Source organism: Aphelocoma coerulescens, chromosome 6 (assembly GCF_041296385.1).
Source record: "Aphelocoma coerulescens isolate FSJ_1873_10779 chromosome 6, UR_Acoe_1.0, whole genome shotgun sequence".
Classification (NCBI taxonomy): Eukaryota; Metazoa; Chordata; class Aves; order Passeriformes; family Corvidae; genus Aphelocoma; species Aphelocoma coerulescens.
Genome location: NC_091020.1, coordinates 21,896,893 through 21,915,261, shown reverse-complemented (window position 1 = coordinate 21,915,261; position 18,369 = coordinate 21,896,893). Strand labels below are relative to the sequence as shown.

At 37.4% G+C, this 18,369-nt stretch overlaps 1 protein-coding gene across 3 annotated transcripts; it reads left to right on the top strand.

Annotated features, from left to right (window-relative positions):
• Nucleotides 1–4,944: 4,944 nt before the first annotated feature.
• On the top strand, nt 4,945–17,010 carry LOC138112514 (endogenous retrovirus group K member 10 Gag polyprotein). Of its 3 annotated transcripts, none has more exons than XM_069019764.1 (3): nt 4,945–5,139; nt 9,464–9,562; nt 11,511–17,010. In XM_069019764.1, the coding sequence occupies exon 3, from the start codon at nt 11,610–11,612 to the stop codon at nt 13,347–13,349; it is 1,740 nt and encodes a 579-aa protein (XP_068875865.1). In that variant the 5' UTR covers nt 4,945–5,139; nt 9,464–9,562; nt 11,511–11,609; the 3' UTR covers nt 13,350–17,010. The 3 variants fall into 3 exon arrangements, with proteins under 3 accessions (XP_068875865.1, XP_068875867.1, XP_068875866.1); XM_069019766.1 differs by having other exon boundaries at nt 11,436–17,010; XM_069019765.1 differs by having other exon boundaries at nt 11,425–17,010.
• The last annotated feature ends 1,359 nt before the right edge of the window (nt 17,011–18,369 follow it).

Sequence of the window (18,369 nt, the reverse complement as noted above, 5' to 3'; positions counted from 1 at the left end):
CTATGTTGGCTGAGATAATTGGGGCTGTTCACCCTGGAGAACACCAGCACCAGGTTTTGCACACTCCACTGCCTAAAGGGGGTCTACAAGAAAGCTGAAGAGGGACTTTTGACAAGAGTGTGTAGTGATAGGACAAGGGGGAGCAGCTTCAAACTGAAAGAAAGTAGGTTTAGATTAGATATTAGGAAGAAATTCTTTACTGTGAGGTTGGTGAGATGCTGTTACAGGTTTCCCAGAGAAGTTGTGGCTGCCCCATCCCTGGGACCATTCAAGGGCAGACTGGATGGGGCTCTGAGCAACCTGGTTCAGTGGAAGGTGTCCCTGGCCATGGCAGGGGGGTTGGAACTAGACAGTCTTTAGGTTACTTCCAACCCAAACAAGTCTGGTTATATCTGTCCTTTATTAATAGATAAGATGTCCTGTCTATCTTTTAGGTTTTGTGATGTGATTATTGAATGTTTATGGTTATTTATCAAATGCTGTTTGGAATAATGTGCATAAAGTGCTCTAGATGAGTGTCCCAGGTTTCCATTCTCTGACAGTGTTCTACAGACAATGACTGAATTATCTAATTGGTTAGCACTTAATTCTGTATTCTTTATTTCAGTTTGTGACTGAAATACGAGCATAATTTCTTATCTGTGCATCATGGCAATCACAGTTCACTTCTAACTTATCCTAAAAATGGAAGGCCAAAGTTATTTGGAACAAGGAAAATCGAAGATGTAATGAACAAATGTCCTTTTGATCTTGCAGGGAGGAAAGAAAATTAATTGGTAGAGCTACCAAAGGTGGACATTACAAGGAAACACCATTAGAAAAAGCCATCTGAACTACTTCATCTAAATATGTGGCTCATTATTTGTAAGACTAAGCTGCTAGCAATAGTTTAAAGTCTTCAAATGGATAATGGCCCAAACTTAACAGATGCTTGAACTTTCAGGGTGCTACTAAAGGAAAAACTTTAAAAATTCAAAGGTAAAGTATTAAAAATTTTAGGACCACAAGTGTATTCCTGTTAAAATTCATGCATTTTGCTGTGACACTCAGTGAAAACAGAATCAAGCACTTTTGTTTCTTCTGGTGATTACTAAGTTGCTGGTACTATAACACTGGTTAAATCAATCCTGATAATGCAACCCTCCTGCTTATATTGTTCTAAAACTATTTTCAATATGAATAAATGATTGGAGAAAAAAAATACACAGGTATTTAGAGGGCAAATACTTTTGAAAAAGTGTATTATACCCAATACCACAAAATCATGGATTCAGTGCAGCAAGTTTTCTGTCTGCCACCTAAAAGAAGTTTGTTAGTTCCAGAGTCTGCCATGACTAAGAGCTGTCAGTTCTTATCAACTCCAGCTCTGAAACCCAAAGCTCAGAAAAGACAAGGTGACTGTCTTGTTAGAAAAGTCCCTGAGGGCATTTGGGTGAATCAGACTCTGAAGGGCAGCTTAGTTCTTCTAGATGAGTACTTGTTTCAGGCCTGCTTTTCTAGGGGTTAGCATAGATCTGCTTACTGTGGGCTTCATAGCAGATAAAAACATCCTTCCAAGAGTCAATCGGAGATTTTTAAATAAAAACATGACAACATAACTTAGAGGAACTCTTGGCAGAACTTGGCAGCTTGGTGTCATTTGAGTATTTGAATGAAGATGTCAGTTGACGTGCAAGCAGAGCAGAAACTGCTGCCAAGACAAGGTTTGGACAAATCTTCTGTAGGTATATTCTGCAAGACATCTTCAGAGTGGGTGATCTTTTAAAGTGCATTTAGACTTGGTGAAAATGAAAGAATAAAAGGAATGTGGAAGACTCTTAGCTTACAATAAATTCATATAGGACATCGGGAGAGCAAGAGAAACAATGGAAACAGACACCTTAAAAGTTGATATCTGTTCAGGGCAATAGAAGGGGGTTTGAGATTTGTTTTGTTTTGTGGTGGTTGTGGGGTTTTTTGTGTATGTTTTTTGTTTTTACTACCTCCTTGAGGAGACAGGGCTTACTTGGCAACGATGTCTTTCTTTGCTTCTCTCTATCTGGTCATTGCACCCATAATAACTGTTGAAATGACAGCTATTTTCAAACAAATTTGAAATATACTTCAATTCCTATGAGATCTCTGGTACTTACATGCAGCAGATTTATTCAAAATAATGTTGCACAAAATGAAAAGTAGGCAGAATACACCTGGTTCTTTGGAGTAAGGGTGAGGTTCTTGAGGTGAGTAAAGCTTGGTAGGGGGAGCGAGTGATACAAATTCATAGGAAGGTTTCATTACTTCTGCTATTTAAAAATTAGTTTCTTTTTCTTTGGAGACTTTCTTAAATTCTGCACAGCATCTAGGAAGGATGCATGTAAACTTGTAAGATCACATCCTTTATGTTGTAAAAAGATTGCCTTATGAATACTTGGAAATATTTGATTTTTGGCAAACTCAAATTTGGATTATAATCCTTACTGCCATGTTTGAAGATGGACATTTCTTGAAATAAAGTTTTGAGAAATACAAACTGTAGTGAACCATATTATTATTAAAGTCAAAAGGTGCTTGAAATTTTTATCCATTTCTAAACTGATTATGATATTTTTACAGCCTTAATACAAGTTTATAGAAGCCACAGCTGTTTTTTATCTAAAATACAGAATCACAGAATAGCCTATGCAAGAAAGAACCTTGAAAGATCATTTGGTCCAGCCTTTCATAGCAAAAGGAAGCACAGATGAGATTATTTCCAACCCATCCCACCACATCCTGAAAACCTCCAGTGATGGAAGCTCTCCCATGTCTCTGGAGAGGTGGATCAGTGACTGATGGTTCTCACTGGCTTAAAATGTGAGACTAGTTTCAATTATTAATCATGTGTTTTACATACCAAGAAGATCTTTCAAGGATTAATTTCTTCCCTCTAGTTAAAGAATGGTTGGCTAAGTCTAATTATTCCAGTTACTATAAAATTTAATAAATCTGTTAAATCCACAGAAGCCTGCATTTATGATTCCCTGAATTCAAAAGTATTATATGAAAAGTCATTTATTTAATGAATTGGAAGGTTTATTATTTCTTTAAAAAGGCTTGAGGAAAGCACAGAGGATTTGAAAAAAAAAACATGTAAAATTTGAATTTAAAATAGAGGCAGTTGTTGGTAATACAATTATGTTTACACAATAGGAATAGCTTATTAAAGAGATGTCATAATGACTGTTTCCAGCAAGTGTAGAGTAATTAGCTTGAGTAGCCACTTGATGTCATCCTGGTGCAACAGAATTTGTCTAAAAACCATTTAAAAACCTTTGATTCAAAGAGAATGATTGTTCTGGTGAACAGTTTTCTTTTGGGGTAACAGATGTTGGAGTAAGGAAAGAGTTAAACAGAAAGCAGCAGCATCTCCCTGGTCAGTGTGCACCTGAGACACAACTGGATGAACCAATTTCCATGTCAACACAGAACATTTGTTGTAACCAAAAAAAAAGCTTTAAGGAGTAGAGATATATATACTGATGCTTCCAAATAAAACCTTAGATTCATCTGCATCTCTGCTGGTGGATCTCGTCCTTTGGGTATCACAGTTCTCTGCTAACTGTAGCTTTTCTTTTCTTAAAAATTTATTTATTTTTATTTTTCCTGTGGCCATGCAGAATCTGTTTAAGAAGCTTTATGACAAAATGCTTAGTAACTTCTTTTTTCTTTGGTTTTATATAACTGTAAATTTTTCAAGAAAATGTGACTTCACTTTGTCCCTCGTGTAATTAGGTTGATATCAACAGTCAGATTAATTTAGCCCAAATACTCTATCGATGTTATGTACACTGAAATGTGTAGGAAATCTTTCAAGATTTTCAGTCATGGTTTTACTTCCAAGATCATTAAGCTGGGTTATGCCACCTCTGTCCTTTTTTTATGAACATCAATAAACTTTACAAATGCAGTTATAATTTTGTCCAGGAAACATTGTTCTTTAATGCTTCATTCTTGGCATCCAATTTAATTTAAAGGAGCAAAATGTCTCACTTGATCATTATGCATTTTTTTGGTGAGGAGGGCAGAAGATATAAACTTCAGATAAACTTCATAGGATTCAGAACAAAATTTTATAAGGATTTTGTCAGAATTAATTTCCTCTGATACTTTTACCAGAATAAAATACCCCTGATCTCTCAGTGTCTTTCTCCTACCACTATTTCTCCTTCCACCGAGGCAGGTAGCCTAGATCATCTAATTTTCTACTCTTTTTAAAAATTTCCTATGACTTCCTATGACTTCCTCTTGATGCCTTAGGTTTTTAACTTTCATATTTTTCAAATCCTGTACTGCCTAGTGTGTAACTCTGAAGTTTCTTGTAGCCTGTTAACTTCTGCTCTCTCATGCCAGGTAGACATAACAAAGCCTCTCCAGGCCTGCTCTCCAAGGACACTCAGACTGTCCTAGGCTCAAAAGTATAAACCAAAAGCCTCTAAAGAGGGGGAAGCTTGGGGAAACTACATAATTAACTGAAGCTTTAATTGGAGAATTAACCCTGTTATGCAAATGAACCAAACTTATAAAACTGGGAAGAACTCGTGACCTGTGGTCCATCTTGGGGTCCATTTTGGCAGTAACCCCTAGACTTCCCAGGGTGTACCTTTGAAGGCCCTTCAAATAAATACTTACATTTGTTCCCTTATTCTTGTCTAGTTTCTGGTTTTAGGTGCCCTCTTCAGGCATCACTCAGCTCTTCATGTTCTTTATACTTTCTCTCAGTCCTGTGGCTGCTTGACCTGCATTTTCTATCATACAATTCACAGTATTTTCCCACACTACTCCCATGGAGTTGTAAAATATTTACTTTGATAGACTGCCTCTTTGTTCTCGTGACTATATTTTATTTACAAAGTTCACAAGTTTGTGTTGTCATTAGAAACTTTCACAGATTCTACAGCCTATTGTGTAATCTAGAAGATTATTTACAGTCCACAAACTGGCACAAGAACAACTCGTTTTTCAAGTTGGAGGAATGAACAATTGCGTGCACGAGCTCACGGGGAATCTGGAAAACCCTATGTAAGAAACTGTTTCTGCAGTTTCTGTACCTGTTTGTGATCCCAGAGCCTTCTCTGGCAGCTGCCTCAGGAAGATAAAGCTGAGACTGAAAGCATCCAGGTAGGTGTAAAGAAGGTGATTAAGAGTATGGTAGAACTTCTATAGGAACAAAGAGTGATTGAAAAGAGCAAGGCTAATTCAGTCTGAATAAGGTGAATAATAGGGATTTGATTGAAGTGAGAAGATTAGTAAGAAATGACTACTGTCTTCCTTTTACCACTATCTCAATGTATGAAGTAAGGAGATAAAGTGAAATTAAGGACCAAAGCAATTTTTTTTCCTGGAGTATAACCATTCATTAGCATTTGCTGTTTCAGGAGGTCATTGAGGCAAGTCAGGAGCTGATCATAGCAGCTTTTAAGGGTTCATTAACAGCAGTTAGTAATTTTTTTTTTCCTTTGAGTAGTTTGCAGAATGGATAAAAGAGATGCAGGTTTAAAAGCAAAGACCTTGAGCACAATGGCAAATAAAAATAGGCAGTATGTGAATTAAAGAGAATACATTCTACTTGAACTCCCACAATTATTTATGGCCACAACAATGTTTTTGGTTGCCAGAGTGAGACAATATGGTTGTTTTCATCCAAGTTTATATATAAACAATTTTCATTTGCTCTTCTCATTGATAACAATTTGAGTAAGATTCATCTGGTTGAACTTAAACACTTTCAGTGCATATATTTGCAAATGTTAACTCTTATGTATATTTCAGTGAATGGCAACAGATATCTTTAGGGCATTATTTGTATTCTTTTGCACAGATGTTTAAAATAGGTCAGATGAACTGTGTTCTATAAGTGAATATTTCTTCCCCTTCTGCATATTACTTCTAATTGAAAAAAAAAAAAAATCAGGCAATACTTATATGCAGGTAGCTACAACGTAAGCATGAAAATTTAGGGGGAATTAATGTTATATTGATCATTGCTCACAGTTTCTCACAACTGTATTTCATAGTTGCAGTCTTGCAAAATGTTGAGAGATTATCTACAGCTTCTTCTGCTTCAACTTCATGTCTCCATTCCATAAATTCTTTTATATTCCCTCCTGAGAAGGTGCTATTACAAAATCACATACTTTTTATTATCCTTGCTGATGGGTTTTATCAGATGTGTATGGAATCATTCCTTTGTTTATATTACAAAGTTTTAAATGGGACTGTTTTTGGCCTGCTAAGATTGTTAAGACTTGCCTTTTTTGTGTTTTTCAGAATTAGGCAATAGTATGTTTAAATGTTGTAAAGTCTCTGTGACTTTCCAGTTTCTGCTAATCCACAAGGAGTTCTTATCTAATGATAGTCTGCATACTCTAAATGAATTCTATAAAATATACTTCTGTTCCTTCAGATAGTATTTGGTATCTTAAGACTTTCATCTATCAAGCACAAAAGTTTAAAAAGTTGGCATATGTAAACTTAGTTAACCTAAGCATTTAGATGACTTTAAATAGTCAAAATTTATATGTCCTGGATGAATAGAAATTTCAAATTAGATAAGATTTCTTAGCCATAAAAGAGAATAAAAGCAGAGAATGACAAATTGATGTATGAGAAGCAATATATGAGATGTGGTTGATAAATTATCTTCTGATCTGTTAATGAATTCCAGATAGAGAAGTTCACAATATGATGATTTATTGAGATCTTAATAAAGTAAATTAAAAATTGAAAGGTGATCTGAATGAAAGAATCTCCATGAATCTTTAAAAAAATAATTAGGAATTTGAGCTTTTAAAATGGCTTTTTATAGACATAGACCTTTACCCTCACATATGCACATCTTTGCATTTTAAATAGACAGATCTGAAAAATCTACTGATGCTACACTTCTCTTTATACTTACATGGAAATAACAAATTCTAAAATACTTATATAGAAACACGCTCTGCACACTTGCATACATTAAAAAAATCCGTATTTAGTGCCAGATTCTTTATGACTACCTAGAAAATCCTGCAGGTCTGTTTTACAATGGTGAGTAAAGATAATACACAGATGCAAAAAATATTTGAACAAATAACATATTTGTAATTAAGACTTAGTTTTAGTAAAAACCAAACAGGCAGGGTTTCTTCAATGAAAACCAATTTTGTACTGCTCTTTTTTCTGTTTTGCTTTCACAAAAGAAACACAAGCAACTATGTAGAAAAAAAACCAAGCTGTTACTGTGGCAGGAAAAAGTAATTGTATCTGTCAGTTCAGCCTGCTAGTCATTCTAATCAGCTGGGTGAAACTTGTACAGCCAAGATGTATCTTTAAAAGCCACCGTGGCTTTATTTTTTCTGGAAAATGTTCTTAATGTCTCAGCATATGATTCAACATGTTTGGTTGTTAACGTTCATATTATCATTTTCTATCATTAAAACCATATTTGATAAAATAAATTCCTTTGAGAGATAATTCCTATAATACAGAATATTTCCAAAACTGTCAGTATTTTAATTAGATCACAGTGAATATTTAAACACTGATTAATCTTGAGAGGTAAAAATCATCTGCTATACCTACAAACAGCAATATAATGAATGAGATTGAACACATTCAAATAACGTATTTACATAAAATACATGAGAAACTGTCCCCCACTAAATTTAATCTAGTAAATATTCTCATTATGTGATATGTAATTTTTTTCTTTACTGTTTAACTCATTATTTCTTTTCTCTTTTAAAATTAAGATCTATTTAACATTTGTTGATTTGACCCCCAGCATCAAAGTAAATCTGGATAATTTTAACCTTTTCAACATGAAATCTAGGGACCATTTTATATTCCCCATGTATGACAGGAATGCTTTAAATGCTGACTTTTACTGTGGGGATTTGAAATTTCTCCTGGTACAGAAGTTTAGTTGAATGTCTGCTTTTGGAGTCAATAAATGCATGACTTTTTCTCTCTCCTTTCTCAGACGTTCCCAGTAGTGTGATATTCTAGCCCCTACCCCACAGTATTGAAGGATATGGATCAATTTTGTTTGAGAAATTTGGAAGAGACTTTATTTCCTCTTCTGCTTTTCTTTGTTGTGTGCTAGCAGAAAATCAGATTGATAAACCACCACTGATACACCACTATAGAGAAGAAGCTCCCTGTCCCTGGGGAGGTTTTGCCCACAGCAGAGGTGTTGGCACAGTGTGGCTGTTCTGCCTGCACAGTCCAGGATGCTGCCTAGGGAACAACTCTCCTGGTGTCTGCAGTAGTTGGTGCAGAGTTCCGTGCATAAAGGATGCCAATGGTCATTCACATCAGTAGAGGCATTGCCTGCAAAAGGAGTGTGGCTTTTTAATTTTTTATTTAAAATTCTGTAACATCACATAAAGAAATTGTTCCAGCAGTACTTGCCTTTGCTTTTTGCAACATTTTCCCTGGTTAAACATGCATCCAATTTAAGATCTGCAGAAGGAAGTCACAGTAAATTAACAGCTGGCTGGTAAGCCTAGAGATTTACAGAGAAAACTGCTCCTTCCTCTTTACAAAAAGCTTGGGGAAAAAAATGTAGTTTCTCTTCAGTTATTTGGTTGCAGTGATTGAGGTAAGGGTAAACTGAAATAGATGAGAATTGGATGGAGGAGAGATTAGGATCTACAAGCAAACACTACTGGCTTCCAAAGACTAGAAGGAAATTTCACACTGTGATGTTTTACAAAGTGTCAGAGTACAGGTATTTAGTTGAGGATAAACTAAAGAATTCATTATTCTTGCTTCTCAGCTCTTTGAAATAATTGATCTCTGATTTGTTGATGGGCTTATAAATACAAGGTCAGTGTCATTTCCATCCATAAGAAAACTGCTAACATCTACATATTATTCATCAAGAAAACACACCCATGATGGCTATCAAATTAAACATTTATTAAATTATGCAATTTATATTTCACTCCTGTATGCAGAATGCCTGACAGTATTGGAGCAATAATACAGCCCTCATCTGGTTTAACTCCTTTATTGCATAAGCATACTACAAAGCTTCATGACTGAGTAATAGCAAAATCCACATGAAATGTGCATAATCTAAAGAGCTCTCTAGGGCAGAGTTTGAAAATTTGGAGTTTCTGTTTGAATGTGTTGGACATATCTTTTTAAAGAATAACCTGTCTCATTAGAAGAAAAAAAAAAAAGAATGTAAGGAATATGTATCACTGATGATTGTCAACAAAAGAGTATATTTTCTAGATAATAAAACATTTTCTGTTCACTGAGTTTGATTTGTGTTGTAAATTCCTACCATGACCCAAATTCAGATTAAATTAGCAGAGGAATCTGGTCTAGAATTATGGCATATAGCATAAAATAAAATAAAATGAGTATCTGATGAGTAGATGATGGCCCCTGTGATTTATAGCTGTTTACCTGACCACCTTTTGCATTCTCTCTCTCTCTGGTGCTGCAGATCCAGATAGCTCTCCAGCTGATAAACTAGAAATAGGAAGTGTGTGATCAATCTCTCTCCCACTTTGCCAGCTTCTACATTTGAAGTTCAAGTGTCAAGGTAATTGCTCTTTTTTCCAGCTATTGAAAATTTGGGAATATATTAGTGTAAGTGTCTTGCCTTACTCTTTTTTAACTAAAGCATGCATTTATGTTTTCTGGTTGTAGAGAGAAAAGCATGGAAATATGACACTAGAACACCCTGAAGGCTTAAACAATAGAGGGTTGTATCAAACTTATGAGCATAAAGAAACCTATGATTTTTCTTTCAGTCTTGCATTTCTTTGGGATTGGTTTATTTTCCTGAGCTACCTGGGGTGGCAAGTGGTGCCAGAATATTTCTGAACCTAGTTATTTTCTTGCCTGTTTTTGCATTGTGTGTCACAGGGGTCCGGTTTGGTTCCTGCACTTATTTGAAAGCACAATCTGACTTACTGAGAGTTTGGGAGGAAGATGGCCTGAGTTAGTATTAGTGTAATTTATATCCAGCTGCAACTAAACAAGGCTTTTATATGACTGAAGTATGTGATCAAAAGGCAAGATTAGCTGAGCCAAACCCCTGCAGATTTATCTTAATGGTGGGTTTGGGCAGGAGCTCTGAGGAAGGTGCTGTTCCCCCGCTTGGTGGTGAGGTGCTGTCCCTGAGGGCCAGCAGGTTGTGCAGGCTCTGTGCAGTTACTGACCAGAGGCTGCAGCACACAGACCTGAAGCCAGCCGGTAACTTCACAGCGATGAAAATGAGACCATGCTGCGTTTGAATTCCCTTATCAGAATCACCATGCATATCTTTGTGAAACGGCAGACAGATTAATGAAATACAGGCAGCACGTTGGGCATCTTGCATACATGATCTGTTGCCTGCAGCTGGTTCACTGTAATTTTGCGTTGTTGTTGCAAGGAGAGATCGGCAGAAGGGGGCGTGACTCCTCACAATGTTTTGCTGTCTGTCTCGGCTGCCCGGTAGCCGAAGGTTTAAGATTCTTCGTATTAATATTTAAAGTCCCAAGAGGATTGCATCCCAAGTGCATTTTTGAGCTTCTGATGCCCTGTATTCCATTTCAATCTTGATGGCTAGGAGGGAGAGATTTGGGGCCTGAGGGCTTTCTGAAATGAGCTTGCTGAGAGTATACAGTATCTTTTCCTCTGGAGTACTGGCTGTGTGGAATTTTTCCCTCCAGAGCTCAGATGTGTGATAAATTTAGTATATTTAAAAATATATTTTCCACCTAAGCTTTGCATGACAATACTATCAGTTGTAATTATTTAACTGTTAGCAGTTATGATTTAAAGCAGCAGACTAAGGAAGAAAGACTGTGGGAATATCCTAGTCTTATTAGAGACATCACTCTTTGCCTTGGACACTGGTTATGAAATATTCCAGTACTTTTAAGAATCTTTAAGAGGCTTTTATGATTGATTTTTTAAAATCATAAGATATTAAGTACTTCAGACAAATAAGATTTTTATGGTCTTCCCTTGTAAAGTGCACAAAGATCAGCTACTAAGTATGCTGAGACTCTTTTGCTAGAGGTATCTTTATTACTCCATCTGTATTTCATCTGCCTGTCATAACTACAAGAAGAATAGATCCACACTCATCCCCAGATGTGGGGCAAGAAAACAAAGAATGCTTAGCAATAAGAGAACAAAGACCTCTTGGTTAAGAACATCAAGGACTATTCAGTCAAGGCAGGAGAGATGTAACAAAGTTTCTGAAATGTAACAGGTAGCAGAACCACGGTAGTTTGCAGAAAAAATTGTTATACAAGCACTTGTTTTAAGGAGAAAAAAGCTGATGAGAATATTAGGAACATGATCACTTATATTAGCAGTTAGCAGACACATGAACTGTTACAGTATTGGCTATCCAGGCACGTGTTATTCTAATCTGATAGTGAAAATATTAATAAATGTTTTTAATAGATGCTTTCTAGTTGTTCACAGCTGGGGACCATGCATCATTCCTATGCTGCAAACAGCTCCCTGAACAGGGATTTACGATCTCCTAGGTGATCCTGGACCTGCGGCGTATCCCCACTGTACCAACAGTGGCCTTCAGGGATCACTGAGGACTCCTTTCATCACTGGCTAAGGAACAGGTTAGCCTTATGAGCAGCCAGGAAAATTTCCCCATAAAAATGGGCAATAATATAAGTAAACTGGAAACTCTCCATAAAGACTGTTTATTGCATATTACAAAGGAACAAGGCTATAATATACAAGAAAGCAAACTTATACAACTCCTTATATGGGTGAAAACTTACTGTCCTTGGTATCCCCCTGATGGCTCCTATGACCTCTGTCACTGGAGGCAAGTGGGGGAGTCTCTAAAGACTCATCAATTAGACAGTCATGAGGTTAACTGTGATGAATTTATTACATGGGGAATTGTATATTCTGCACTACAAGCTTCTCGCGATTCAGAAGAAACATTACACCCAGCCATAAACTCATCTGCAGACTCTTCCCCTGAACACACAGCACCGCTTTCACATCCTGATTTGGCTGTTTTGCAAGTGAAGGAGGGAATGAATGGGGAGGAACTGGAGGGCAATCTCGTAAATCTAAGAGCTATTGATCTAAGACAGGAATGTGAGTTATATCCTGCCATAAAGTCACAGCCACTGAAAACTATGGCTGCATCACCATCTACTGATGCAAAGGTGCTAAAACAGCACTCATGTCCCCCACCCTCTGAGCCCTTAAGACATATGACTGACAATGAACTTTTGCTGTCCCCTGAGCCAAAACACTTCCTAGACACCTGCCAAAGACAAGCATTAGATCCTGGGGACGTTGAATTTCTCCGTGCTATGCCCACAGTCTATCAAGGCAATCAGCCTCGTCATGAGCAAATTTCTTATGAAATGGTTAAGGTATTAAGAAATTCTGTCAAAAAATATGGTCTGCAGTCTTCCTATACAATGGGAGTTGTAGAAGTTATAGCAAAAAACTATGTTATGTTACCTGCTGACTGGAAAGCTTTATTTAAATTTATTATGACAGCAAGACAATATTTGATATGGTGGGCAGAGTATGAAGAGTTATGTGAAAATCAAGCATGGGCTAACATGAACACTGGTAATGCTGGAATAACAAAGGATCATTTGGCAGGGACTGGAGCTCAGGCAACCAAAAGAGATCAGTTAAGAATGCCCCCAGAGACATATAACCAAGTGAGGGGGCTGGCTATAAGAGCTCTGAAAAGAGTGCCGGACATTGACAAAACTGAGCCTGGCTTCTCCACCATAAGGCAAGGACCCCAAGAACCCTACATTACTTTTATCGATCGCTTGCAAACAGCTGTGAACAGGCAAATTGATTTACCAGCTGCAGCAGAAATATTATTGAAATCCTTAGCCTATGAAAATGCTAATACTGACTGTCGTAAAGCACTTGATCAAATCAAAAACAATCCTGGTATTTCCTTAACTGACTTTATCAAAACTTGTGTACATGTTGGTACAGAACAATACAAAGAAGATTTACTAGCAACTGCCTTAGCTCAACAGCTAAAAGTGGCTTGGGCAGCAATTAAATGCTTTGACTGTGGAGAGGAAGGTCACGTAAAAAAGCAGTGCTCAAAGAAAAAGCAAGGGAATAAAAAACCTAGTAAAAAGTGCCCCAGATGCAAGAAAGGTTACCACTGGAGTAATGAATGCCATTCCAAGTATGACAAAGATGGCAAACCTCTGCCACAACGGGGAAAGTCGAAGCAGGGAGCAGGATCTGGTGCCCCACAACAAAACAGGATCCAGCCACAGCAAACTAACACAGCTCAAGTTACAGAAGGAGAAGCCCAGGAAATGCTGGCTTGGACTTGGCAGTTTCCACCACAACCACAATAAATGACACATTGGTTCACCTTATACCCACAGGCTTAAATGGACCCCTTCCTTTTAAATGCCATGCTTCCCATACTTGGGAAGTCTTCATCATCTGAAAGTGGACTTTTTACTTTACCAGGAATCATCGACTCTGCTTCTAGGGGTGAAATAAAAATCATAGCTTGGATTCCTAACCCACCTTGTACTATGCCAGCAGGATCATGCACTGCTCAACTGATACCACTCCCTATATTGCCAGATATGCAATTGATACCATCTGTCAATGCTGACAGGGGCACTGGAGGTTTTGGAAGTACAGGCATTCCTATCATTTACTGGTCTAAATTTCAGTACAACAGTACTGGTGTTTCAGTACAACAACCTTTTCTAACCTGTGTTATAGATGGCAAGTCTTTGACAGGATTAATAGATACTGGAGCAGACATAACCATCATCAATAGACGTGAATGGCCACCCACATGGCCCTTAACAACTCCAGCAGCGATAATTGCAGGCATCAGAGGTCAGCAGATGCCACAGGAGTCAGCGAAAGAACTCACGGTACGTGAGCCAGAAGGGAAACAAGCACAGCTCAAACCGTATGTACTTTCTACTCCATGTACACTGTGGGGAAGACATCTGTTGTCACAGTGGGGACTGACATTGACAACAAATTTCAAAAGGGGTCACTGATGTGCAGCCGAGACTTAAACTCACATGGAGCACTAATACTCCTGTGTGGATTGATCAGTGGCCCCTCAGAGGGGAATGGCTTCAACAAGCACAAAAGCTGGTCAAGGAACAATTGGATCTGGGAAATACAGCTCCTTCCTCTACCCCGCTGGACACCCCTATATTTGTGATTCCAAAAGAGACTGGCAAATGTAGACTCTTACAAAATCTGAGAGCTATCAGTGCAGTAACAGCCCCGATGGGTGCACAGCAACCTGGAATTCCTAATCCAGCAATGATCCCTGAAACTTGGGAATTGTTAATTATTGACTTAAAAGACTGTTTTTTCACAATTGCATTGCATCCTGATGATGCACCTCGTTTTGCTTATTTATTACCATCCTTGAACAACAGTGAACCCATGCAAAGGTATCACTGGGTTGTGTTACCACAAGGGATGAAAAAACAGTCCTACAGTATGCCAATTTGTGTTAGCAAGTGCTTTACAACCTCTGCAGCAACAATTTTCAACAGTTCTATTGTATCATTATATGGGTGATATACTGCTAGCAGCGGATGACTCTTGTTGTATTGCAAAGCCATTTTGCCTTTTTGCATCATTTTCTTGACAAATTTGATCTTTGTATTGCAGCAGACAAAGTTCAAATTGTCCCACCTTGGTAATACCTATGATTCCTATTATTTGAACAGAAAATTGTTCCTCAGCCCATTGGGCTGTGGGCCTCTATTAAAACACTACATGATTTGCAAAAATTATTTGGAACATTTAATTGGCTCAGACCTCCCCTTGGTATCTCCACTGAAGAACTGTCACCCTTATTTAATGTACTTAAGGGACACAGATTTAACATCTCCTCGTGAACTCAATCCAGATGCCTGTGAAGAACTGCAAATTGTGACAGATAAAATTCAGACATCCTTTGTAACCAAACAACAAGCAGGAGTTACTACTGAGACTTTTTGTTATCATAGCTGAATTCCAATCGTATGCATTTGCACAGCAGTATGATGATAAACAACAATTGTGGAGGCTAGAGTGGGTATTTTTACTTCACACATTTTCAAAAACAGTAACCACATTATTTGACATGATTGTTAGACTTGTTTCCACAGGATGAAAACAATGCCAAACTCTAAGTGGGGAAGATCCTTCTCATATCCACATTCCTTTGCCTGAAGATGCTTCTCAGGATATATTCCAGGAATCATAATCTTTACAGGCTGCCCTGACAGACTTTTTGGGAAACATTGCTAATTCTTTGCCGAAAAGTAAACTTTTCCAATGTTTAAAAGATCTTTCTCTACAGCCGCGTTTTCTAACATCGTCACAGCCCCTGTCTGGAGCAAAGACAGTCTTCATCGATGGCTCTGGGAAAACTCAGAAAGCTGTTGTTGCCTGGAAAAATTCCACAGGGGATTGGGAAAACTCTGATTTTTCACCCAGGGTTGACACAGCTGGTAGAATTAGCAGCCGCTGTAGAGGCTTTTCGATTGTTTCAAAATGAGCCTTTCAACTTAACATCAGATTCCTTGTATGTAGTTGGCATTTTAAACCATATTGAACACTCCTTTCTAAAGCAAGTGCACAACAAGAATTTGTTTATACTGTTATCTGCTCTGTATGATCATGTTCAATGCCGATCTCATTGTTTTTGTTATGCATCTTAGGTCTCACTCATCTTTGCCTGGACCTCTGGTGGAAGGCAATGCAGTTGCAGACCCCTAACTATGATGGCAACAGTTCCAAATCAAATTACACAAGCAAAGTTGTCACGAATTCTATCATCAGAATGCAAAAGCTTTGAGTAAACAATTTAATCTTACTTTTTCTCAAGCTAGACAAATTTTAATTCTTGGCGTGATTGTGCATGTTTAACACCTTTAGCTACTGCAGTAGGTACAAATCCAAGAGGATTAGGTGTCAATGAATTCTGGCAGATGGATGTTACACACGTTTCTTCTTTTGGCACCTTAAAATATGTGTGTGTATCAGTTGACACATATTCCAAATTTTTTGCTGCCTCTGCTCATAAAGGGGAAAAGGCAAGAGATGTCTTAAGCACATGCTGTGAGCTATTGCTACCTTAGGAGCTCCTAAGGCAGTGAAAACTGATAATGGTTCAGCACATGTCTCACAATCAATGAAAACCTTTCTTTCACTTTTGGGGTATATGTCACTTAACTGGCATACCTCATTCCTCAACGGGTCAAGCTGTTGTGGAACACACACATGCCCTTTTAAAGAATATGCTTCTTAAACAAAAGAGCAGCAATAGACTTTTTATTGTTAGCCCAGGGACACGGATGTGAAGGCTTTGATGGAATGTGCTGTATGAACCTGAGTGACCACTCCGAATCCATTCACAAAAGCATCCAGGAATTGAAGGAACTGCCTGGAGAACTGCAGCAAAACCAGGGATGGAATCCTTTCGGTTTGTTCTCCTGGTTGGGAAGTTTCAGTTTTGGACCTTGGGTTAAATGTAGTTGGTTTAGCGATAATAAGACTTAGAGCACTTTTGATGATTATGTTATGTTCACCATGTGTCTTTTCTTGAATTCAACGGCTTTTCAATCAAAACATAAAGCAGGTAATGCTCATGCAGACACACACTGTACTCACTTTGCAATGCTTTGTAAATAAAAAAAGGGGCGATGTGGAGCAAGGAAACAAAGAATGCTTAGCAATAACAGAACAAAGACCTCTTGGTTAAGAAAAACAAGGGCTATTCAGTCAAGGCAGGAGAGATGTAACAAAGTTTCTGAAATGTAACAGGTAGCAGAACCACAGCAGCTTTTGTTATACAAAACCACTTGTTTTAAGGAAGACTAGCTGATGTGAATATTAGGAATGTGAGCACTTATATTACTGGTTAGCAGATGCATGAACAGTTACACTATTGGCTATTCAGGTGTGTGTTATTCTAATCTGATAGTGAAAATATTATAAAAGCTATGTACACTTTTAATAAATGTTTCTTGTTATACTGCAGCTGGGGACTGTGCATCATTCATACACTGCACCCACATTCAGTGAAATTCTGACAGGTTTATTTAACTTGAGCAGAATATAACTGTACCTGAGCTTCTACTGAAGATGCAGGTAGTGTGAATAAAATATCAGAATAGTGGCACATCCAAATCAGGGGTCCAGATCTGCAACTTCTGCTCAGGTGTTGGGTCTGTAACAGGTAGGATTTTTTTCTGGTCAAAGGCACAGAATCAGCCTCCCATTTGTTTTGTTTATTTTGATCTTCCTATAAATAAGGTAGTGGAAATGCTAAAACATTTATTCAGATTTTTCTGTTGCTCTTACTTTTGGCATTGTATTATACTATATTTAACATAGCTATAGTCTTATAAAATGTTCCAAGCAGTACTTCACTTAAGGCAATTATGTGAAGTTTGGCAGTTGTCCTTGCCCAGCTTATTACCACTAAAAGAGCACTGCTGAACTGTATTTCCTCGATATTCAAAGATATCTAAATGACCATCAGTGAAAAGCAAAGAAATAGTAACTGAACACAACTTTGAATCAATAGCAATAAAAAAAATCTTTTAGTAATTCAGATAAAACATTTTCTAAAGTAAAACAAGACTGTTTAAAATAATTTCATTCTGTTATTGTTAGCATTGAAAATACTACATTTATTTTAAGAACTGGTGGTTTAATCAGCACTGAAGGCATGTTGGGAAGTGTTAGAATATATTCTGTCATTTGGCTCAGCTTTAGGCAATTATACATGTAAATATAATTACTATGGTATTCTTTTTTTAAACATATTAGTCTCAAGTTTGTGATGAATGAATCTGCAACGTGTTTTCTTGACACCTTTTTGAAGTGAATTAATCCAATATTAATTTATTTTAATGTGCCAGAAGCATCATCCTATTACTAATAAGTTGAAATAGACAGCAGGAAATGCAGGTCCCTTCCTAGCATTGCCAGAATGCATCTCTGTGTGTTTCCAGCAATCTGGGTGATATGTTGACAGAATGAGGCCAGCGATGCAAATAAAGGAATTCTCCCCCCTCCTCTCCTTGCAGTTTATTGCTTGTCATTGACTAACTCACTGACTAGAATTTCTGCAGAAAAAAATCAAACTAGGAGAGAAACAGCTTCTATATTAGCATTATTACCAAATGTTTAATTTGTGTGTTAGGTGATGGGAGTATATGTGTTTCCAAAAGTGCAGCTATTTAATTTAGTTTATCAGCTGCCTAAGACTAAGTAATATTCTCTAGGTATATAAATTTCAGGCTGGTTTCTTAACAAAATTAAAGTAGTTTTACTGCAGTTGCTGTAGCGGACTGTCATCATTGTCACTTTACATCATTAAAACACATTAAT